We start from the raw sequence: 23116 nt of genomic DNA, 5'->3' as shown, positions 1-23116 counted from the left end.
GATCATATGATAGGTCACAAAACAAGTCTCAATTAATTTAAGAAAATCAAAATTATATCAAGTATCCTCTCAGACCACAGTGGAATAAACTGGAAATTAACTCCAAAAGGAACCTGCAAAACTATATAAACAACGGAAATGAAATAATCTGCTCCAGAATGATCTTTGGGTCAACAATGAAACCAAGATGGAAATTTAAAAAATCTTTGAACCGAACGATAATAGTGATACCAAAACCTCTGGGATTACAGCAAAAGTGGAGCTAAGAGGAAAGTTCATAGCATTAAATGCCTGCATTAAAAAGTCTGAAAGAACACAAATAGACAATCTAAGGTCACACCTCAAGGAACTAGAGAAAGAGGAACAAACCAAACCCAAACCAAGCAGAAGAAAAGAAATAACAACCCCGCCATATCCCCCTCTCCGAGAAACACCCAAGAATGGAAACAAAAAAAAAAAAAAAAAGAAGAGCTACCAAAAAAAGAAAAGAAAAGAAAAGAAATAACAAAGATTTGAGCGGAACTAAATGAAATTGAAAGAAGAAAACAAAGTGAAAGATAAATGAAACAAAAAGCTGGTTTTTTGAAAAGAAAAAATTGATACACCATTAACTAGATTAACCAAGAAAAGAAGAGAGAAGAAAGAAGAAGATTCATATAAGCTCAACTAGAAATGAAACAGGAGTCATTACAACCGATACCACAGAAATACAAAAGATCATTCAAGGTTACTATAAACACCTTTATGTGCACAAACTAGAAAATCTAGAGGAGATGGATAAATTCCTGGAAATATACAACCCTCCTAGATTAAAGAGGAAGAAACAGAAACTCTGAACAGACCAATAACAAGTAGAGAGCTTGAAACAATAAAAAATTGTCAACAACAAAAAAGTCCAGGACCAGATGGATTCACAGCTGCATTCTATCAGACATTCAAAGAAGAACTGGTATCAATCTTACTGAAACTATTCCAAAAGATAAAGAGAGAATTCTCCCTAAATTATTCTATGAAGCCAGTATCACCCTAACATCCAAACCAGGAAAGGACATAACAAAAAAAGAAAACTACAGACCAATATCCATGATGAACACGGATGCAAAAATCCTCAAGAAAATACTAACGGAATCTGACAGCATATCAGAAAGATAATACACCATGATCAAGTGGGTTTCATACCAGGGATGAAGGGATGGTTTAACATATGCAAGTCAATATATGTGATACATCATACAGATAGAATCAAAAACAAAAATCATCTCAATAGATGCAGAAAAAGCATCTGACAAAATCCAGCATTGCTTTATGATTAAAACCCTCAGCAAAATGGCCATAGAAGGGACATACCTCAAGGTAATAAAAGTCCTCTATAATAAACCCACAGCCAACATTATACTGAACAGGAAAACACTGAAAGCATTTCCCCTGAGAACTGGAACAAGACAAGGATACCCAGTCTCACCACTTCTATTCAACATAGTACTGGAAGTCCTAGCCAGAGGAATCAGACAAGAGAAATAAATAACGGACATCCAATTTGGTAAAGAGGAAGTCAAACTGTGGCTGTTTGCCAATGATAAGATCATATGCCTAGAAAACCCTAAAGATTCATCTAAAAACCTCTTAGATGCCATAAAGGAATTTAGTAAAGTTTCAGGATACAAAATCAATGAACACAAATCAGTAGCACTGCTATACACCAACAACAACCAAGCTGAGACTCAAATCAAGAACTCAATCCCTTTTACAACAGCTGCAAAAAACAAAATAAAATAAAGTTAAATAAAATAACATAACATAAAATACTTAATATACCTAATCAAAGAGGTGAATAATTTTTACAAGGGAAACTACAAAACACTGCTGAAAGAAATCGTTGATGACACAAACAAATGAAAACACATCCCATGCTCATGGATGAGTAGAATCAATATTGTGAAAATGACCATACTGCCAAAAGCAATCTACAGATTCAATGCAATTCTCATAGAAATACTATCATCATTCCTCACAGAACTAGAAAAAACAATCTTAAAAGTCATATAGAACCAAAATGAGCCCACATAGCTAAAGCAAGACTAAGCAAAAAGAACAAATCTGGAGGCATCACTTTATCTGACTTCAAACTATACTACAAGGCTATAGTTACCAAAACAGCATGGTACTGGTATAAAAATAAGCACAGAGACCAATGGAACAGAATAGAGAACCCGGAAATAAAACCAAGTACTTATGGGCAACTGATCTTTGACAAAGCAAACACAAACGTAAAGTGGGGAAGGGCACCCTTATTCAACAAATGGTGCTGGGATAATTGGCAAGCTGCATGAAACTGGATCCTCATCTCTCACCTTATATAAAAATCAACTTGAGATGGATCAAGAACTAAATCTAAGACCTGAAACCATAAAAATTCTAGAAGATAACTCGGACAAACCCTTCTAGACATTGGCTTAGGCAAACAGTTCATGACCAAGAACCCAAAAGCAAATGCAACAAAAGCAAACACAAATAGATGTGACCTAATTAAACTAAAAGGCTTCTAAACAGCAAAATAAACAATCAGTAAACAGACAACCCACAGAGTAGGAGAAAATATTTGCAAATTATGCTTCCAACAAAGGACTAATATCCAGAATCTACCAGGAACTCAAACAAATCAGCAAGAAAAAAACAAACAATCCCATCAAAAAGTTGGCAAAAGCCACGAATAGACAATTCTCAAATGAAGATATACAAAAGGCCAACAAACATATGAAAAATGCTCAACATCACTAATTATCAGAGAAATGCAAATAAAACCACACTGAGATACCATCTTACTCCTGCAAGAATGGCCATAATTTAAAAATCAAAAAATAATACATGTTGGCATGGATGTGGTGAAAAAAGAATACTTACACTGCTGGGTGGGATTGTAATGTAAACTAGTACAACCACTATGGAAAACAGTATAGAGATTCTTTAAAGAACTAAATGTAGAACTATCATTTGATCCAGCAATCCCACTACCAGGTATCTACCCAGAGGAAAAGAAGTCACTATATGAAAAAGACACTTGCACATGCATGTTTATAGCTGCACAATTCGCAATTGCAAAAATATGGAACCAGTCTAAATGCCCATCAACCAATGAGGAGATAAAGAAAACGTGGTGGCCAGGTGCAGTGGCTCATGTCTGTAATCCTAGCACTCTAGGAAGTCAAGATGGGATGATTGTATGAGGCCAGGGGTTCGAGGCCAGCCTGTTCAACATAGGGAGACCCCCATCTTAAAAAAAAAAAAAAAAAAAGAAAGAAAAAAAAAGAAAATATATATACCATGAAATACTACTCAGCCATAAAAATGAATGAAATAATGGCATTCACAGAAACATGGATGGGGTTGGAGACCATTATTCTAAGTGAAGTAACTCAGGAAAGGCAAGCCAAATATTTTATGTTCTCCCTTATAAGTGGGAGCTAAGCTATGAGGATGCAAAGGCATAAGAATGATGTAATGGACTTTTGGGATTCCAGAGGAAAGGTAGGAGGAAAGTGAGGGATAAAAGACTACACATGGGGTACAGTGTATACTGCTCGGGTGATGGGTGCACCAAAATCTCAGAAATCACCACTAAAGAACTTAGCCATGTAACCAAAAACCACCTGTTCCCCCAAAAACTATCGAAATAAAATTTTAAAATTTTAAAAATGGCGTTGAATAAAAATAATTAAGAAGTGGCCAGGTGCAGTGGCTCACGCCTGTAATCCTAGCACTTTGGGAGGCCTAGGTGGGTGAATGGCTTGAGCTCAGGAGTTCGTGACGACCCTGGGTGATGTAGTAAGACTCTGTCTCAAAAAAAAAAAATTTAAGAAGTGTTAAATTCTCTTACCTGCTGAACTAAACTCTGAAAAAATGTCTTTATTTGTTTGAGGTTTTCCATCAGGATCAATGTCCATGATGGTACGCCACAATTCAGAGAATCTAGCTCGTTTTTCTTTGGGCATATATATTCCATGCCATAGTGCTTTCAGCATGTAGTCAGTATTGATCAGAATTTGCCCAATTCTGGTATCATAATAAGCTGGAGGTAATTGACAAGAAGAACTCTGATCATAATTAGCTTCTAAACTGATGGAAGGGATTTGATTTAGGCAATAAATTCCAATAGCCAACTCTCTTATCATCTGATGGACCTCTCTATAGTCTAAGAGGGCAGTAGGGTCCACAGGAGTCAGTAAGATTGCAGTGGAGAAGCCTACGTTATTCATTTGACTCATAATTCCACATGGGAGGTCTCCTTGAGAGCGAACATCCTCTTTGGCAGACAACCAGCTAACTAGTGCAGTAGTTAGTAACTCTTGTATTTCACTGCGATCATATTTTTCAAAAAAAGCAGATGCATTTCTTTGTACTGCTAAATTTTCCAGGTAGGTTTCTTCATCTTGCACTTGCTCAAATCTAGGTAATCCTTTTTTGGGCAATCTTAACATTTCTAATTGAATCTAGTGTGTCCTTTTTGAAGCTTCTGCAAAGAATAAGAAGGAAAAGATTATCAATAAAATCTGACATGGCAATGAAACTGGATTTGTCTAGAAATAAATCTGTACCTTTCACCTACATAAGATTAATTTTTCATGGTCAACTATTATAGTTTTCAAATTAAAAATAACTGCAGTATATGAAAGCCGAAATTTGAATTAAAATAATTAAAATTATAAAACGTTTATCATTAACCATGTTCTGCTTTTCAAAGAAGTCTAAAGACAAGAAGATGTATGTCAAAAAGAAATGTTATCTGTGAGAAGCTACTGTTACATACCTATTTTGTTGTTGGAAAGGCATTCTTTTGTATATGTTTGTGTTAGTCTGTTTGTGTTGCTATAAAGGAATACCTGAGACTGCATAATTTATAAAGAAAAGAGGTTTATTTGGCTCACAATTCTGCAGGCTGTACAAGCATGGCACCAGCATCTGCTCAGCTTCTGGTGAGACCAAGCTTACAATCATGGTGGAAGGGGAAGGGGAGCCAGTGTGTCACATGGTAAGAGAGGGAACAATAGAGAGAAAGGGGAGGTGTCTACTCTTAAACAACCAGATCTTTCATGAGCTCAGAGGTAGAGTTCACTCTGCCAGGAAAGCAACAAGCCATTCATGAGGGATCCGCCCCCATACTCCAAACACCTCGCACCAAGCCCTACCTCCAACATTGGGGAATCTATTTTAACATGAGATTTGGAGGGGATAAATATCCAAATCATATGGATATTTATTTTGTTTTCAGTTTTTTAAAGCAAGACTATAATGACCTGCATGAAAGAAAAGAAAAGGGTGGGGCGCGGTGGCTCATGCGTGTAATCCCAGCACTTTGGAAGGCCGAGGCAGGCAGATCAGCTGATGTCAGGAGTTCGAGACCAGCCTGACAAACATGGAGAAACCCCGTCTCTACTAAAAATACAAAATTAGCCAAACTTGGTGGTACATGCCTGTAATCCCAGCTACTCGGGAGGCTTGAGACAGGAGGCTTGAACCCGGGAGGCAGAGGTTGCGGTGAGCCGAGATCACGCCATTGCACTCTTGCCTGGGCAACAAGTGTGAAACACTGTTTCAAAAAAAGAAAAAAGAAAAAAAAAGGAAAGAAGCATCTGCTTAACCTTCAATTTCTGTGCCAATGAATGCCTGTCTATTCCTGAAATAATAATAGCCACAACTACTATTTATTGAGCCAGGTTCTTTACTATATAATGGTTTGATTTATTTCATCTGATTGGTCTCTATTATATAGTGGATCTCAAAATTTAGCTCGTATCAAAATCACCTGGGGCTTGTTCAAATACAAATCGCTGAATCCCACCACTGAGTTTCTGATTCAATGAGCTGCAGTGGGGCCAGAAAATATGCATTTTAGTAAAGTAACAGGAAATGCTGATACTGCTGGTTTAGGCGCCACACCTGAGACCCCAGGTCAGTGAGTTAGACCTTGTTATGCCCAATTTATAGAGGCATAAACGGAGACCAGGAGGTTGCAGGACATGTCTGAGGTTTTACGCTTTTCAGAAACAGAACCCACGTCTGTCCAGAGTCAGGCCCGCGATCCACGTCCAAAAGCACCTCGCGTCAGCCATGGGCACGGGAAAGGGGAAAGACCAAGGAAAAGGGAGGAACCTACTCTAGAATGGCTGTTTTCTTGTCCGGGAGAGGGACGCTGCGTCCGCGCTGTTCCCGTGGGGCTGAGAACAGTCGTCGCCGCCTTAGATGGCTTCTCGCGGGGCCTTGAATCCGCCCTCAGGGCCCCCGCAAGGGCGAGCGGGAGGCGCACCGGAAGGAACTGAGAGGAACTTTCAGGGCTTTTCGCCCCACCGTGGCTGCCCGGCCCTCCTCGCCTCGCCGGCCAACACTGCCGCCGCCCGGGCGCGGGTCGAAGCGGTTGGTCCTCCGGGCCCTGGGGTGGCGGGACTGCTCCTTGGGCGGAGCCTGCGGGCGACTAGGCCTGGTGCGTCCCGCAGCAGCCACAGCGCCCCCAGGCGGCGCCCGGCCCCGTGGCTGGCTCAGACCCCCCGCGTGCTCATCTTCCCAAGCCCGTTTAGCGCTCAGTCCAGTGGCATGCCACGGGCACTGTGCGGCCCTCACTATCTGCCTCTGCTAAAACACCAAAACAGAGTGGCAGAGGAGAAAGCGCCGGGCGTTGAGGCAGTCCCGAGTTGGAATACCACCTCCATCATCATTCTTTCATTCAACAAGCATTTATGGAACACCTATTATGAGTCAGGCACCGAGCTACGAGCTGGAAACCCTAGAAAACAGGGCAGACACGAAACCCCAAGGAGCTTACAGTTGAACAGATCATCTCACAGCTATATTTAACAGTGTGCCAATACTAGATGGAATGACAGCACTGGAATGAAAGCCAACCTAGCCCAGGGCTAGGAAAGGCTGCCTGAGGAAGTGCCCTTTTCCCCTCCGAGCCTAGAAGATGAAAAAGAGCTACCCAAGCAAAGAACTGGACAAGTAGCTTTTCAGGAACAGGGAACAGCAGGAGGGAAAGAATTGAAGTGAGAACAAAGTTGAAATGGTTGAGAAACCGAGCAAAACCCTGCTTAGAGAACAAGAGAGATGTGGGCACAAACCGAGCTGCAGAGGTGCGCGACGGACAGATCATGCAGGCTGCTGAGTAATGATTTTGAATTTCATCCCAAAGGATTAGCCTAGAGTAGTGGCAGTGGAGGTGGGGCTCAGGGACTGTGGACAGATTTGAAAAATAATGAGGTTGCCTGTTGGTGACAGATTGAATGGGGATATGTTGAAAAAGAGGGTTGTGTCCAAGTGAGAACCACATTTCTGTCAGGTGCAACAGGATATCAGGGCAAGATTTAGAGTTCAGTTGTGTACCTAATTGACCTTGAAGTACCTGTGAGAGAAATTGAGATGTGAGATATGCTTTAGATAAACAGTTCTGGGCTAAGAATGGCAGTAGGGGTTAAATGTATAAATTTTGGCAGATTTATAGTAATTGAAGCCAGGGGTGGGGTTGAAATCAACAAGGGAGAGCGTACAGAATGAGGAGTTGAGAACCAAGGATTAGAGACCTGAGAAATTTAACATTTAAAGGTCAGGTACAGAGAGTGGAGTCAGCAAAGAAGACAATGAAAGAACAGCCGAGAAGGCAGGAGGAAAACCAAAATTGGTCACAGAAGCCAAAGAAGTGTGCGGGAAAAAAAAAAAAAGGGAATGGCCAACTTTATTGGATGCTGCTGCTCGGTCAGGGGAGATTGAGAACAAACTCTTCTACTGAATGTAGCAGCTTGGAAGTTCTTGGTGACTGTTTGGGGCAGAATTTCTCTTTCAGTAACCATGCCATTATTTTAGCTACTATGGAAATAAATATTAATAAATTTATGAGCACTATTCCAGGGCTTTTTTTTTTTTTACAGAGATTTGCATGTTTGCACTTAAGAAATATGAACCATATATGTACATTCTCCTACTTCAAGGATTGTTTTCCCCCCGGGTAGCCAAATGGTTTGTTCCATGTGTCTCAAATCTTTGGAAAGAGATGCCTCGTTTTTTAAAGGATCAACACAGAACTCCATTCCAGAGCTAAAGCAGATGGTTGTAAATGCCCAGGCCCTCTTGGGGTTCACACACATGCATGTGTATCCTCTCTTTGTCTCTTTCACAGTATTCTGGTGGAGCAGATGACCTGGAAATTCCTTATAAAAGTTTGACTGATTAATACATTTAAATCTCATAGAGTAGAGTAGCACCTGGAATATAGCATTATATAAGTTATAGCTATTTTCAGTATTAAACTGTATTGGTGTTATAATATTCAATTCTAGGCCGTGGGGCAAACCTCTTAAGTTCATCTACTCCCAATATAAGCAATGTCAATTTAGTGCTCAGGCCCACACAGACATTTGAAGTTGTCTGCTTTCAGACTGAGGGATGAAAGCTATGTAGGCAGTATCTAAATTTTGGTTGAACATTGCATCTTCCAGGGAATAAATTCGGGGCATGTGAAAGCCTTTGCCAGGTTAGTGACCTGTTTGTCAGGATTCTAAAATTTATTTGCTACTATGATTAAAGAATCAAAGGGTGGCCAGATCCAGAAACGGTGTCAATCCTAATGGACAGATTTCCCAGTGACACTGGTATGGCAGTTAACAGTTGAGTAATGTGGGTGGATGTCAGGTTGGAGTAAATAGACAAAAAGGTGGAGAGAGTGACTGTGGATGAGAGGCAAGACATAGTAAGTAGAGGAAGACGTATTCATTCTTGTCTTCAGGTTGAGTAGGCTGAGGAGGAGAAGGGGCTGTCTCAGGGGTGGCAGAGGCAGAAGAAATCCACATATAAGTGGAACTGCACAGTTCAAATGTGTTGTTCAGGGGTCAACTGTAGTCTTTAAAAGTTACTGGGGTGGGAAAATGAGCTGCCTAAAGAGATGTAATAGAAGTAACAAGTACTGTTCAGGAGGATGAACCTCAAGCAAATTGTTTAGCTTCTTTAAACCTGTAGTTCTTTTATCCATGCAACAGGACCCTGTCTAAACCATGGTCCCTGAAGAGAGGGAACTGAATCATTTCTGGATGGAGCTATCAAAGAGAGTGAGTCTGGGAAAACAAACTGTTTCTCTTCACTCTCACACAACATTTCTGACACCAGATGTGTGGATTTTTTCCACCAGATGTGTGGAGAATTACCAAGCAATTCTCCAGCTCTCTGAATACCAGCTGGGTATCCTACAGTTTAATCATGCCTCTATCTACCTGGAGTTAGTGTCAGATCCTTCCATTTAAGGGCTAAGTGCCATAAGGTGTCTCTGCTTTAGATGGCAATTTCAAGTCTGGATCTCTGGTACTTCTGATTGACCAGCTACATAAATTGGGGGTTTTCATGACCCCCTATTCAGGTTCGATAATTTGCTAGAATGGCTCACAGACTCATAGAAATACTTATGTTTACTGGCTTATTATATAGGATACATCTCAGGCACAGCCAAATTGAAGAGATGCATAAGACAAAGTATTAAAAAAATATTAAGGTGAGAGGGAGCTTCTTTGTCCTCTCTGGGCATACCACACTCCTAGCACCTTCACATGTTCAGCAAACCAGAGGCTCATCAAATCTTGTTCAAGAGTTTTTATAGAGTTTAACAGACCTTAATTTTCAGCACCACTCTCCCTCCCAGAGGTTGGTGGGTAGAGATGAAATTCCAACTTTTCTAATCACTTGATTATTTTTATTTTTATTTTTATTTTTAGAGACGGTCTCACTGTCACCCAGGCTGGAGTGCAGTGGTATGATCCTAGCCTCACTGCAGCCTCAACTTCCTGGGCTCAAGTGATCCTCCCACCTCAGCCTCTTGAGTAGGGAGGCACATGCTTCCATGCCCAGCTAATTTTCTGTACTTTTTTTTTTTTTTGGTAGAGATGAGGTTTCATCATGTTGCCCAGGCTGTTCTCAAACTCCTGGACTCAAGAGATCCCTCTGCCTTGGCCTCCCAAGCTGCAGGTGTTAAAGGCTATTTAGAGACCTCACCCTAAGTCACCGTATTAGCATAAACTCAGGTGTGATCAAAAGGGGCTTATTATGAATAACAAAAGATACTCCCTATCACTAAGGAAATTCCATGGTTTTAGAAGCTCTGTGACAGGAAAAAAAGAAAATTCAACCAAATGAACTTTAAAACTACTATATTATACAATAGTAAAGCAACAGAGTATCTTACTTTTATATAATTATATAAAAACTTATTTTTATATAGTTACATTGTGAATCACATTACAATTTAGTCTCCTTTTCAATAGAAAGATTTTCTAAGGACGTGATTTGGAGCCGTCCACATTTATCAGATGCCTTTTCATTAATTTTTTCCATTTTTGCAATTCTTGATCCAAACTGCATGGCCCGTTTGGGCAGAAGAGCAGAGGCTGTAAGACCAAGTTCCACAGCTGCAAGGCGTAAAAGTAGTTTTTCACCAATTCCTCGGGGTAAATTCAAGTTTGCTTTTTCCCAAATCGGCAGAGAATTTAGAAAGGAGACAACATTTTCATCCAGGAAAGGAAATCTAAAATAAACAGACAGATAATATAACCACTGTGTAAAAATAAAATCAACCTGCTTTGATTTATACACAGTTTTACAGCTAAACTTTAATCAAATTAAGTGTTTCATAACATATGACTAATTTTAATACATATACTACAAAATAGTCTAAATCTCAATAAATAAATTAGGTTTATTGTGTCCAGAAATAATTTCAAATTGTTTTACAAGGTATCTTTGTGGAGGCCTTGAAAACAAACTTTTTTTTTTTTTTTTTTTTGCCTAGGTGAGCACTACCACACCCAGCTAATCTTTGTATTTGCTGGTAGAGATAAGATTTCGCCACATTGCCCAGGCTGGTCTCGGACTCCTGAACTCAAGTGGTCCACCTGCTTCGGCCTCCCAAAATGCTGGGAATACAGGCGTGAGCCACTGCACCTAGCCTACGAGCATGATCTTAACTAACTATTCAATCTGTGTCTGATCTTTATCACGTCTAAAGAAATGACACTTTAGGGATATGGAACCAATATAGAAGGACTCCACAGTCCTGAACCTGCAAAACACTTATGGTAAAATTTTGTTAATCAAAATTATTTAATTATACTTAAACCAATTAAATGGTGATACATTACTGTAACAGAACAAAATATCAGATTTTTTTTCCCTAAATTCTGGGATGACCTAGAAACAAAATATTCGATTAAAAAAAAAAACTTTCTGCCCTTTTGCTTCCCCAATTTCTACAAAATTATGTTCTTTTTCTGTTTAAAATACTTTAACACCCACCATCCCACATCTCAAAATGCAATACAGTTACACTAGTGTTTCCGTTTTATTACATCTTATTCTAGGTTAAGAGATTGGAAAGGACAAAGATTTGTTATCTGGAATATTACATAAAAATGAATGAGTTGCAAAAGCAAATTTAACTAGAGAATCAAATCAACACACTACTGTTAATATGTATGTCAAGATACGTAATAAATTATTTAGATCTAGCCACTATATTTGTTATATCACAATTCTGTATTAGCTGCTTTAAACATTCTTCATATGCATTTTTATTTGAGCATAATACTTTGATAAGTAAGTGCTTTTACTAGACAAATTCCCTTCTCTATGACCTAGCTGAAATAACAGACTGAATTTCTACCTCTCTCATGTCCTTCAAAGAGAAAACAGTTTAACAGTTTACGGACTTTATTGTGGCATTAGTTATCAGTTTATAGTGAAATCCTGAAAATTATGACAGAATAATGACATAGTAGCCAAACTTTTACATGGGCTAGGACCAGAAACTTAAGAAAGACAACTGTGTAAAGGCAACTACAAGTCAGTGGAAAGAGGAAAAGACTGAAGTAGAGACAAGAAACAATGAAGTCTGATAGAGAGAGAGAGAGAGAAAGTGTAGTATGTTTAATTCTCATGAAGCTTACTTGGACTTCCTATTCTTGGATGCTTGCACCCTTGTAATAAACTACCACTTAATCAATTAGCCTACTTGAATGGATTTTTGCTCTTTATAACTAAATGTCACATCTTCCTTTATCCTTACTTAATGTTTTAGAAAGTTTTATTCAAATACTGTACTTGTTCACTACCTTCAGAAATACGATATAGGTAAAAATAAACCTGAAAAGAAAGAATACATACATGAAAGTGCCTTGGTTTCTTTGAAGGTTTTAGGTAACCTGCAATATGTGACTAAATTGTGTTCAAAAAATGTGGCAGAGGAATATCCAGTGTAAGGACTACCTTCAAATCAGCATGGATCTTGTACATACAGAAATGTCTATAGAGACAAAGCCAGTTTCTATAACATTGGAGAAGGCTTGCAGGTGGGGCTTATGGCCTTACTGGGAGGAAAGCAAACATTAAAAGCTGAACAAAACCCTCTAAATACCTTCTCTTAGTATTTCACTATCTCAGTTTTACTTTGACAGTGTTTTTTGTGGAAACAGAGTCTCACACTGTCTCCCACGCTGGAGTGCAGTGGCGCGATCTGGGCTCACTGCAACCTCCACCTCCCGGGTTCAAGCCATTCTCAGCCTCCCGAGTAGCTGGAACTACAGGCATGCAGCACCACAATCAGCTAATTTTTTTGTATTTTTAGTAGAGGTGGGGTTTCACCATGTTTACCAGGCTGGTCTTGAACTCCTGTCCTCAGGTGATCCACCCGCCTTGGCCTCCCAAAGTCGTAGGAAGACAGGTGTGAGCCACCATGCCTGGCCTACTTTCACAGTCTTTTTCACTATAGTCTTAAAAACAATCCTGTCATTATGTTACCTTTGAAAATTACTGAAAAGACATTTCTTAGAGAATGAGTCCTAGAAAATAAATACTCTCCTGGCTCTTCCCAGCTCTATTTCTGACTCTGTTTATAATACAAAGCCAAGCTATTATTGCTGCTTTTATTCATTTGAACAGTCTCCAAAGAGAAAACAAACTTTAAAGTCTCCATTTACACTCTGCTGTTTTTATAAAAATACCGTAACAACACTCAAATGATTAGAATTACCTTGCTTCTTTTCCATGATCACCAATAACTCTGTCATCACGACCAAGATTTCTAGAAGAAATTCGACCCAGTTCCATCATTATTTCCTTATTCAATCCTTCCAGCCCATGTGACTGAAAGCGGACACGATGACGAGAATAACCCGCAAGTTGCTCATCTGCACCAATTCCAGTGAGAACTACCTATGTGGTTTAAAGAAATCCGTATAAAAATGTTATCAACTACAAAGTAAAGAAAATAAGATAAATGCACCTAAAATATGCTATATTCTTACAATCAAAATGCTAAAAGCTTTAAGGATCAAAAATAGGTCTCAGGAATTCTCAGGAGAAGAAACACTGTGTCATACCTTTGCATTGCTCTGATAGGATTTCACTCCTTCCTGGGCCACTAACCAACCAATTCCTCTAGAAGCAAACCAGACTGCACAGCCAATGCTATCATCCAAAACTGTATCCAATGGCCGAATTAAGTGACATATTCGAGTTCTTCTTAATTTCTGCAGTTCTTCCATAGAAACATTAATTTCAACAAAATTCCAAATTCGGGAAGGGCTAACAGCTTGTAGTTCCTTTAGTCCCGCCCTTCCTGTGATTCGATCTGGTACACTGACATGTTTATTAGGACTGTCATCAGCAGCAGCAGCAACATCTTTAGAGAATTCTTCCGAAGGTATTTCACATTTATTTTTCTGTTTATTCCCTTCTTTGTTAAAGGTAGTTGGCATGGTCTTTTCTTCAGCTATGAAAGCTACATTAAGAAGATCAATTGGTTCATCTAAAGGAATATGACGGTCAGCAAGGGTTGCAATAACCATGGAATCAATGCCCCCAGAAAACAGGATTGCAACATTTGCTTTCCTATCACATGTTTTCAAAACTTCATTTGCTGTCAGGTTTTCATCCCTAGGTAAACACAAGACACGTTTCTTGACTGCTACACTCAGGACATCAATGAACTGCTGAATTACTTCCTTCATGTGTACATCAGTAAGAAAGACTTGAAGTATCTCTCTTGTAGGTGGCACATTGGAAATATTACTGCAATGAGTCTCCAATGCAGCTTGTGGCAACATCATATTTAAAGGAACAACAGGTTTTTCAAGATACAGTTTGGCTTCATTTGCTACCACTGATACAAATGCTGGTAAGTCTGCTGAAATTTGACTCAGGCTATTAACATTTTCTTCAATAATATTCTCCCTAGAAATATATCTCCAAGGATACAGTTGTAAAATAATGCATCTGGAAATGACAGTAGACTTAAGATCAATTCTGAAAAGTCCAGATGCTGGAACTTCTTGCCACTGATTTGCCATTCCAGATGTTTGGGTGCCAACTGAAGAGAGGCAGAAACTCTTGCCCAAATTACTAAAATGCCAAAGCAAGCTACGGCGACCAAAAAAATCCCTACCAAACCATAAATAATGACTAGATGCTTGATAATATATAAATGACCAGGGACCTTGTACTTCTGAGAAGAGTGACAAAATCTCAGATTCATTCTTACAGGAGGAAAGATAATTAAACAAAATTTGAGTGTCATTCTCTTCAGCTTCAACCTTTATTCCACTAAAAATTTCTCCATTCCATAGAAACACATTGCCTCTTTCATCTTCCACAGGCTGGGTAGTCAAAACACCCCTCAAGTGTAGGACGTGAGCAGAAAATAAACACTGGTAGTTAACATCAGACTTTAACAATTGTTTACTACTATTGGGTCCCCGCTGTTTAAGATTATACAGTAAGTCCTCTTTTAAATCTTGACTGAAATGCTCAGCAGAAAAGTTTACAGAACAACAAATGCCACACATTGTTATGTGAAATCAGGTTGACTATTTCTTGATTTTGGTCTTGTCTAAGTTTTCTATTTCTTGGTATTCTTTTTTCAGTTCATCCAATATATCTGTTGCAGGGAAGGAGAATAAACATTAAATAACATAAAAATTCTTGGACTTTTACCTAGCAATTCAGAGGGCAACACAAGCTGTTTACCAAAATCAAACCATATAAACACACACACTGTGCCAGTACCAATGATAATTAACAACAGGCTACTAATAAAGAATGTTTATCTTTTAGAAAAATAGCTTCTGTTTTGCCGAGTGCTGATTTTGGCCCAAGCACTTGGCTAAGCACTTTTTACATAGCATCTTATTTAGATCCCAAAATACCTTGGAGGCTTAAAGTATTTCACCCAAAGTCACAAAGGTAGAAAGTGGTAATGGTTTGTCATACTTAGACCTGTTTAAAACTCTAAAGCACATGTTAATAACTATTGCTTTCTAACACATATTTTATATATATACATTAAAAACTGTTGACTCATCTTTGGAAAACTAACTTGAAGAAAATCAAACCGCTGCATTAATCTTTAGATATATATTAAACATTCAGATGAGTATAATTTAGGCACCCCCCAAAAACCCCAAAAAAGAAAAAACTTACTTTTGCTCTCAGACAGCATTTCTGTTCGGTCTGCAAGAAAGAATATATTGCTGTTCTGTTGTTGCCTATATACTTTCTGGAAAACATAATTTAGGCTAATATCAAATTTTGGTCTAAAAAGTAGATATTAAAATTCTTAAACCTATTATCACTAATTCTTGAACTTCAGTAACATATATTCAGTACAATACTTCAGCAAATACAGATAAGCAAAAAGACAAATAAAAGTCACCCACTGCCCAACTACCAGAAATTGCTACTACTGAAATGAGACTATTTTCTCTCCATAGACCATTTTAACAAAAAAGGTTCTTACTGTACCTGCAGATACATGCTTTTCTTATCAACATGCTTTTCTGATGCTTACATGCTTTTCTTATGCTTTTCTTTTATCAACGAGCAATATATTGAGAATACTTTTTCTTCTCAGTAAGTGTTCTTTTACAAGAACACCAAAATGCCAAAGCAAGCTACGGTGACCAAATTATACCTACTGCTATATAGATATAATATATTACAGTTTATTTGCTCAGCTTCAAATGCTAGACATTTAAGGTGTTACCATCTCTTTGCTATTGTAAAGCAAGGTTGTGATGATTATCTTTGTAACTAAATCTTTGTGCACTCCCACGATTCTCCCCTAAGTATCAACTACTATAAATGGAACTGCTGGGTCAAAGTGTTATAGTTTTGAGTTGTTGAGACTTTCTGCCAATTTTCCGTCTAGAGAAAGTTGGTATTAATTCTGCCTCAACTTCTTTTTTTTTTTTTTTTGAGAAGAAGTCCTGCTCTGTCGCCTAGGCTGGAGTGCAGTGGTGTGCTCGGCTCACTGCAACCTCTGCCTCCCAGGTTCAAGCGATTCTTGTGCCTCAGCCTCCTGAGTAGCTGGGGTTACAGGCACACGCCTGGCTAATTTTTGTATGTGCCTCAACTTCTAATATTCCGTAAGTGACAATATCAGAAATATCTAACCAGCCAGTTATTACATAATCTTTACAAAGCTTTTAAGAGCTCAAACTCATTTCTTCCTGAATGTTAAAATGCAATTTGACACTATAACTACACACAAAGCAGTAGCTTGCTTGTTTATAACATATTAATGGAAATGGCATTAAATAACCATGTTACACATTTAGAAAAATCAATGTAAAAATTTTTTGGAGGGAGGGGAAGCAATGTATCCTTTTTTGTTCAATAATTATCCACATTCATTTAAAAGAAAAGTTTCTTCTCATCTCAATATAAAGTTCGTTTATATCAAAAGAAAACACCAAATTCAGGTATAAAATAAACATCATTAGTGATTACAGCTCCAAGATACCAAAATACAACTAGTATCATTTGTTGCAAAGGCAATGTGAATGGCATATGATAGAAAAAAGACATCTTCAGCTATGAGATCTATCCATTTAAAAAAAGAATCTAGACACCTGCAATTTAAAAAGATGCTGAAATACTATACATTTTATTAAAGTATGATTAAATCTTATATATAAATCTTATAACTTTAATATATAGTTAACATAAATAAACCTCCCACATATTATTCAGAATTCCTATAATAACTCACCCTATTCTTCTTAAGGTTAGAAAGCTCATCCACCACAATTTTTTGTTCTTTAATCTATTGAAATAAAGAAAAACTCCTTAAGTTAGATGTTTTCAAAGTATCCTCAATGAGAATCCCTTAAGGAGTTGTTTTAAAATTAGAGATGGGATAAGGGGCTATGATGTATTGGTTTTCCAAACTGGCAGTTCGTGAATATACAGATTATTTTCAACAGTAGTCTGTGTGGGGGTACAGTTGGGGAAAAGCTGGAGGAGAAAAAACAGTGATTAGACTTGCAAAATGTTAGGTAACCCATTAAGACCAGACAGGGATTTTCGTGTTCATAACCAGCAATCATGCCAAGGACTACAGTTACTAAACAAGGTTTATACCTTTTGTTAAAAATATATGATATACACCAGGCCGGGTGCGGTGGCTCATGCCTGTAATCCCAGCACTTCGGGAGGCCAAGGCAGGTGGATCACCTGAAGTCGGGAGTTCGAGACCAGCCTGACCAACATGCAGACACCCCATCTCTACTAAAAATACACAATTAGCCAAGTGTAGTGGCACATGCCTGTAATCCCAGCTATTCGGGAGGCTGAGGCAGGAGAACTGCTTGAACCCGGGAGGCGGAGGCTGCAGTGAGCCAAGATTGCACCACTGCACTCTAGCCTGGGCAACAAAAGCGAAACTCTGTCTCAAAAAAAATAAATAAATAATAAAAAAATATATATGTATATGATATACACCAAAAGGAATTAAGTTGTGATTTAGATTGAAAATTAAGTTGTGATTTACATTTAAAAAAAAGCAAATTGAATGAGGGGTGTGTTACTTTTTTCAATATTTTCATGACTTTATGTACTAAGTGGTGCAGTCAAACACTCAAATCAAGCAATGCCCTATTTGGGGACAGTAAGACCTATCATGTTCCATCTTTGTATTTTTCCCTCTTTTTATCTCAATGACTAGCATAGAGCTGACACTGTTGAACTGGGCTTTTTTTTTTTTTGAAACAGGGTCTTGCTCTGTTACCCAGGCTGGAGTGCAGTGGTGCGATCACGGCTCACTGCAGCCTTGATCTTCCCAGGCTCTGTTGATTCTCACACCTTAACCTCCGACTAGCTGGGAGTACAGGCCTGGGCCACCGTGCTGGCCTGGGCTTCATTTATTTGTTAGGGGAGGGCTCAACTAAGTGAAAACTAAGTTTCTTTTTAACTCTTTATTTATTTTGTGAACATGACTGATCACATAGTATCACAAGAGCCTCTAAAAGCAGCTTTTATCATATTTGTGCTACCTCACACACGCCTCAGGGATCTGTAACCACCAGTATGTGTAAGTGGCTTGCTATGGTAGTAATCAGAATGGGCTGTGTGTCTTTTGAAAATTCACCCCCAATCCCTATAAGTGTGCACCTTTCTGTCTCCCCCGTTGGCAGAGCTGTAGTAATGAGGTTGAATTCCAAGGCCAAATTTGTAAACATTCTTTGAGACTTAACATTTGTAAAGGGTTTTCCCATTTTAGGAATGACAGGTATACATTTCACTTTACTTCAAAGAAGGTAACTGATACAGAAAGATTAAAGAGACTTGCCCAAGATGTCACTGTAAGTTTGGGACAGAACCAAAGTAGAATCTAGGACATGTAATACCTGAAGGGCTATAACCCTCCCCACTCCCATTTATCTTTAAAGATTTTGTTTGTTTATGGCAGTTAAGGCTTATATTATATTGGCTTCCTCCCTCCCCCAGTTTGGTATAAGGGTGACAACCCAATGCGTGTTTTTAGGACCATTGCTCTGGTTAATGGAGAAGCAGCAGCTAACAGGTGGATGAGGAGAGACCACTTAAGAAGCCCTTGCTGGGGGACAGGGGTCCCGATAGCAGATGACGGTGGCTTATTTGGGGTGGTAAGAGTGTTCACGGTGATAAAGGGACATATTTGAAATGAGCGTCAAAGGTAGAATTGATAGGCTTCCATGATGGGGGTCAAGGATGCATCCCGGGTTGCTGGCATGGTTAACTGGATGGAGAATATCTGCGATGGAACAGATTTGGGGTGGGCGGTATTTCCAAAAGTTTAAAAAGACTAGGGAGGAAAACACCCAACCAAAACTCCGCCCCACTGTCACCTGGGTCCAGTCTCTGGACAAATTTCAAGATCTCCCTTTTCGCAACTGTTTTCAGAAAACAAAAGGACTAACTGTGGCTGTCAAGTGCTATGAATAAAAAAAGCAAAGTAGCAAGGCAAAGCCGAGGCCCGGGCAGGCCCCACGCTGCCCCCTGCGGACCACCTTCAGGGTCCAGTGGCGCCCGGTCCCGAGTCCAGGAGCCTTTTCGTCGCGTCCCACACTCACCTTGCTGCTAAGATCCTCCTTGTGTGGGGTCGAATTGTCGGTGGGGATCAGGACAGAGCTGTCCTCTGGTCGCGTCCCTCGGCTGGGCATTTCCACCGAGCGCAAGACACGCGGAACGGCTCAGCCCTGAAGGAGACTACGGCATTAGCCACAGCGCATGCGCGCTTCCAGCCGCGCGCACCCTTTCTTTTACCGCGAGTCTTACCAATAGCGTCGGCGCGCTCACTTGAACGCATGCGCAGGCCGGGTCTGGCCTGGGGAGGAGTTTCGCGCCTGCGCATGGCTGCTTAGGGAGCGAGTAAACAGTCTGGTTGCAAAATCTGAGGTTCCTGTACTGGCCTCTTGTGGTTGAGATGCAGAAACGCTTAGGTGGTTTCTTCATGGCCTCTTATCTAGTATACTACGAGTTCTGTGCGCCCTCCAGTGGTAAATATAAAGAATAGTCGTGCAATAGAAATAGCGCTTAATATGATATTTATTATCTAGGGAAAGATGAAGCTGAGGAACAGATTTAAGAGATACCGTGTTGGCAAAAGAACTGTACAGACTTGGTAAAGTTTTGGTTAACTCGTGGTTAGGGTTGCCGGATAAAATACGGTATGAATTTCAGATGAATTAATAGTTTTTTAGTGCATCCATGTCCCGTGCAATATTTGCAATATCTCATTTCTGTGGAAAAAATGACTAAAACTTAGAAATAGGCAAAAGAGATTTATTTACTGGATGCTTTTTCAGTGCTGCTCTGGACTTGACTTTATTATATTGACTGGGCTGTTTTACAATTCTGTAGGGGCAAAGGTTAACTTTGGTAGAGATTTTGGTTTGGTAGAGATGCAAATAATTTTTTGTTATACCAGATGCCAACACAGGTTATGATTTATTGTTCTGCAACACATTAGTCAGTTTTGTATCTAATCCTGCAATTCTGTCCTAACATTTCTTTGTTAATATATGCCTAGCTTCTCTAATATTCTGTATTGGTTTTAAAGTCTTACCGGTTCCCTCACTAACTAATGAGTTGAATAAAACTTTGACATGTATATATTTTATGTTCACATTAGAGACTGATTTTAGGTTTTTGAGAATTATTCTATATTATTGGAAATCTTAAGTTTCCACAGAGATGCCCAACTGGATTTATGTGATGAATCAAACTGTCTGGCGAAAGAAATGTATACATCATGGGTTGTTTAAGGCATGTTTTTTATTTGCTCTTAGAGAAATCCCAAGTGGTTATATATTTTTCCTTTTTAATTGATTTTTTAAAATTTTGTTTTTGTTTCTGATTTGTACATTCCTGATAAGTTATTCAGGTATAACTTATACATTACTGATACATTGATAGCAGCAATGATTGGGAGTTTGGTTTTGTGGTCTAACCATTTGGTGGTATCTGTTGGATGATGGACGTCTAGTCTTATTGGTAGAGAGGTAGATAGGTGCAGTGGCTCAAACCTGTAATCTCAACCACTCGGGGCTGAGGTGGGAGGATTACTTGAGGCCAGAGGTTCAAATAAATAAATAAGAGAGGTGATAGAGAAGCAAGTTTGTAAGTCTTTTTGTTTATCATTTGTGAGCTCAAATTAATTAATTACTTTTGTGTCCACTGAGAGGGAAGGAGGACAGCTATTTGAGATGTGGGCTAGTAAGGTTTTGTTTGTCTGTTTGTTTTAACATAAAGGCTGCTCAAGCAGAAGAACTGGTGAATTTTTGTGGTTTTGTGTTTACTTTTGACCTGAGATTCAAGTTGTAAGACAGAAGCAATAACCTCTCTATGTGTCTGTGTGTCTATAACTTAGAATAGGCTTTATGTCTCCCTTTGTGAATATAAAATATTTCCCTACTTCTGGAGTATATTAATAAATCCCACTATAATATCTCTAATTAAAGGGCCTCTGTTCTGACTAGTTTATAGAGAAAAATAAGCACTGGTGTAATCCCAATATTTTTTAAAGCCCAGAATTTCCAATACTTTAAATGTGCCAGATTTTTAAGGAAAAAAGTTCTTAAAAACTGCTAGCTTAGAAACATTTTAAGAATCCAAGTTTAGGAAAAAGAGAGCTACAAAGTGAAGTATCAGTTCACTTTGTTGTTGTTGTTGTTTTGAGGCAGAGTCTTTCTCTGTTGCCCTGGCTGGAGTGCAGTGGTGCGATCTCTGCTCACTGCAACCTCTGCCTTCTGGATTCAATCTATTCTCCTGCCTCAGCTTCCCAAGTACCTGGGATTACAAGTGTGTGCCACCACGCCCAGCTGATTTTTGTATTTTTAGTAGAGATGGGGTTTCAGTATGTTGGCCAGGCTGGTCTCAAAGTCCTGGCTTCCAGCTATCTGCCCTCCTCAGTCTTCCAAAATGCTGGGATTATAGGTGTGTGCTGCCAGGCCTGGCTTCCACTTTGTTTAGAGGTAATAATGAGGCTTATCTGTAAAGATGATGAGACTGAGCATCCTAGCATATTGGTCTTCTTTGTACCCCACCTTCTATTGTAGTTTCTGACAGAGTGGGAGCTCTGGTTAAAGTTTGAATTGGTTCTGACTCACAATCATGTCCATACTGAGTAGCCGGAAACACCCGACACCGCTGATTGGTCTGCAGCTGTTCACCCCATTTTGGGAATTGGGCTGTTGCTTATGGCTCTGCCAAGTTCTGATGTTTTTGTTTATTCACAAGGGCTGCCCAAGACAACATAGTACTAAACAAAGTGGTGATAATAATTTTAATATGGTGCTAAACTGTCTTAAAAGTGCTTTCACACTTTATCTTATTTTAAAAATATTTATCTATTTGCTTCTATTTCCTCCCTCAGCTGCTCTAACTCCTGCATTGCTTGAAGTCAGCTTTGGGGTTAGCTAGTACCATGTGTCATGCCTAACTGGCTCAGGACTGCCCATCTGCAGCCCACCATACAGCTGGAAACTATGTCTTCTCTTCCAGTGATTCTTAACAGAGCTAGGGGTTTCCCTAGCTGATGCTTGAAAAAATGTGTGGAGGTACTGTTGGTTGTCACAGTGATTGGATGGTTCTGTTAACTCTGATGGGTAGGACAGACTGGAAGCCATTTGAAAGGAGACAGACTCAACTACAGACTCTTCTAAGAGGCGTAGACTAGCAGACCAAAGGGAAATCTCAGCAAGTAGACATTGCTGGTAATTGTTGGGGGCAGAGGGGGTTGGAGAGGGGGAAGTAAGGTAGGCTGTAGGACCAAGGGGGTGAAGTCAAGGGAGAGGTAATACCACGGTCTAAATAGATGATTTATATCAATAATTCTGCCAGAAGGTGACAGGGCCTGAGATATTGGACTGATGTTTTCCGGCAAGGCTCTAGGATCTGGGAAAGGAACTACTGGATCCTTACCATAAACTCTTTGAGGGGAGAACGCAGGGAGAATGCTTTGTTGCCCTAGTAACAAAGCACATCAGGCTGGTCTTGGTCTCTCAAGGGAAATGGCAGAGTTTCCAAGTACTGGTCTAGAGATCAGTAAATCCTTCTTACTTGAGATAAGGCTGGTTCTCAAGCTTTGCTTCAAAGCTGTGGAATGCGGACATCAGGCCTCCCTGGCGCTTGCAGCCAACTTCACTTTGGAGCTCTTGTGCAGGGCAGAAACAGGATGTGGTGAGTGTGGTAGGGTGCAAATTTGAAGATGCACTGACTCTCAGGGTCCTGCAGTAAGTGCTCTTTAAATTTTCTGCCCAGGTGCCTCACATGCCTCATC

At 39.5% G+C, this 23116-nt stretch overlaps 3 protein-coding genes across 5 annotated transcripts in view; all 3 read right to left on the bottom strand.

Annotated features, from left to right (window-relative positions):
- The window catches only part of ANKAR (ankyrin and armadillo repeat containing), a 72843-nt gene extending 65879 nt beyond the window's left edge, over positions 1 to 6964 (bottom strand). Inside the window, exons 1-3 of one of the 2 annotated variants that reach the window (XM_063647703.1) lie at positions 6152 to 6964; positions 5469 to 5584; positions 3875 to 4510 (exon numbers count right to left, since the gene is read on the bottom strand). In XM_063647703.1, coding sequence (XP_063503773.1) covers positions 3875 to 4475 — 601 coding nt within the window. In that variant the 5' untranslated portion in view covers positions 4476 to 4510; positions 5469 to 5584; positions 6152 to 6964. The remainder of the gene's footprint in view (positions 1 to 3874; positions 4511 to 5468; positions 5585 to 6151) is intronic. The other variant, XM_054479362.2, reaches the window with a different exon arrangement.
- A 3194-nt stretch (positions 6965 to 10158) lies between these two features.
- Positions 10159 to 14861, bottom strand: ASNSD1 (asparagine synthetase domain containing 1). Its single transcript, XM_054479359.1, has 3 exons — positions 13398 to 14861; positions 13049 to 13230; positions 10159 to 10549 (listed from the first exon to the last, which is right to left on the bottom strand). Exons 1-3 carry the CDS (start codon positions 14859 to 14861, stop codon positions 10264 to 10266), a joined length of 1932 nt encoding a protein of 643 aa, XP_054335334.1. The 3' UTR covers positions 10159 to 10263.
- On the bottom strand, positions 14588 to 19607 carry ASDURF (ASNSD1 upstream open reading frame). Of its 2 annotated transcripts, none has more exons than XM_054479360.2 (4): positions 19407 to 19607; positions 17066 to 17119; positions 15496 to 15571; positions 14588 to 14953 (listed from the first exon to the last, which is right to left on the bottom strand). In XM_054479360.2, exons 1-4 carry the CDS (start codon positions 19494 to 19496, stop codon positions 14883 to 14885), a joined length of 291 nt encoding a protein of 96 aa, XP_054335335.1. In that variant the 5' UTR covers positions 19497 to 19607; the 3' UTR covers positions 14588 to 14882. The 2 variants fall into 2 exon arrangements, with proteins under 2 accessions (XP_054335335.1, XP_054335336.1); XM_054479361.2 differs by having other exon boundaries at positions 15496 to 15525; positions 19407 to 19600.
- Positions 19608 to 23116: the final 3509 nt, after the last annotated feature.

Source organism: Pongo pygmaeus, chromosome 11, assembly GCF_028885625.2.
Source record: "Pongo pygmaeus isolate AG05252 chromosome 11, NHGRI_mPonPyg2-v2.0_pri, whole genome shotgun sequence".
In the NCBI taxonomy this organism is placed as follows: Eukaryota; Metazoa; Chordata; class Mammalia; order Primates; family Hominidae; genus Pongo; species Pongo pygmaeus.
This window is presented reverse-complemented; position numbering and strand designations above follow the sequence as displayed.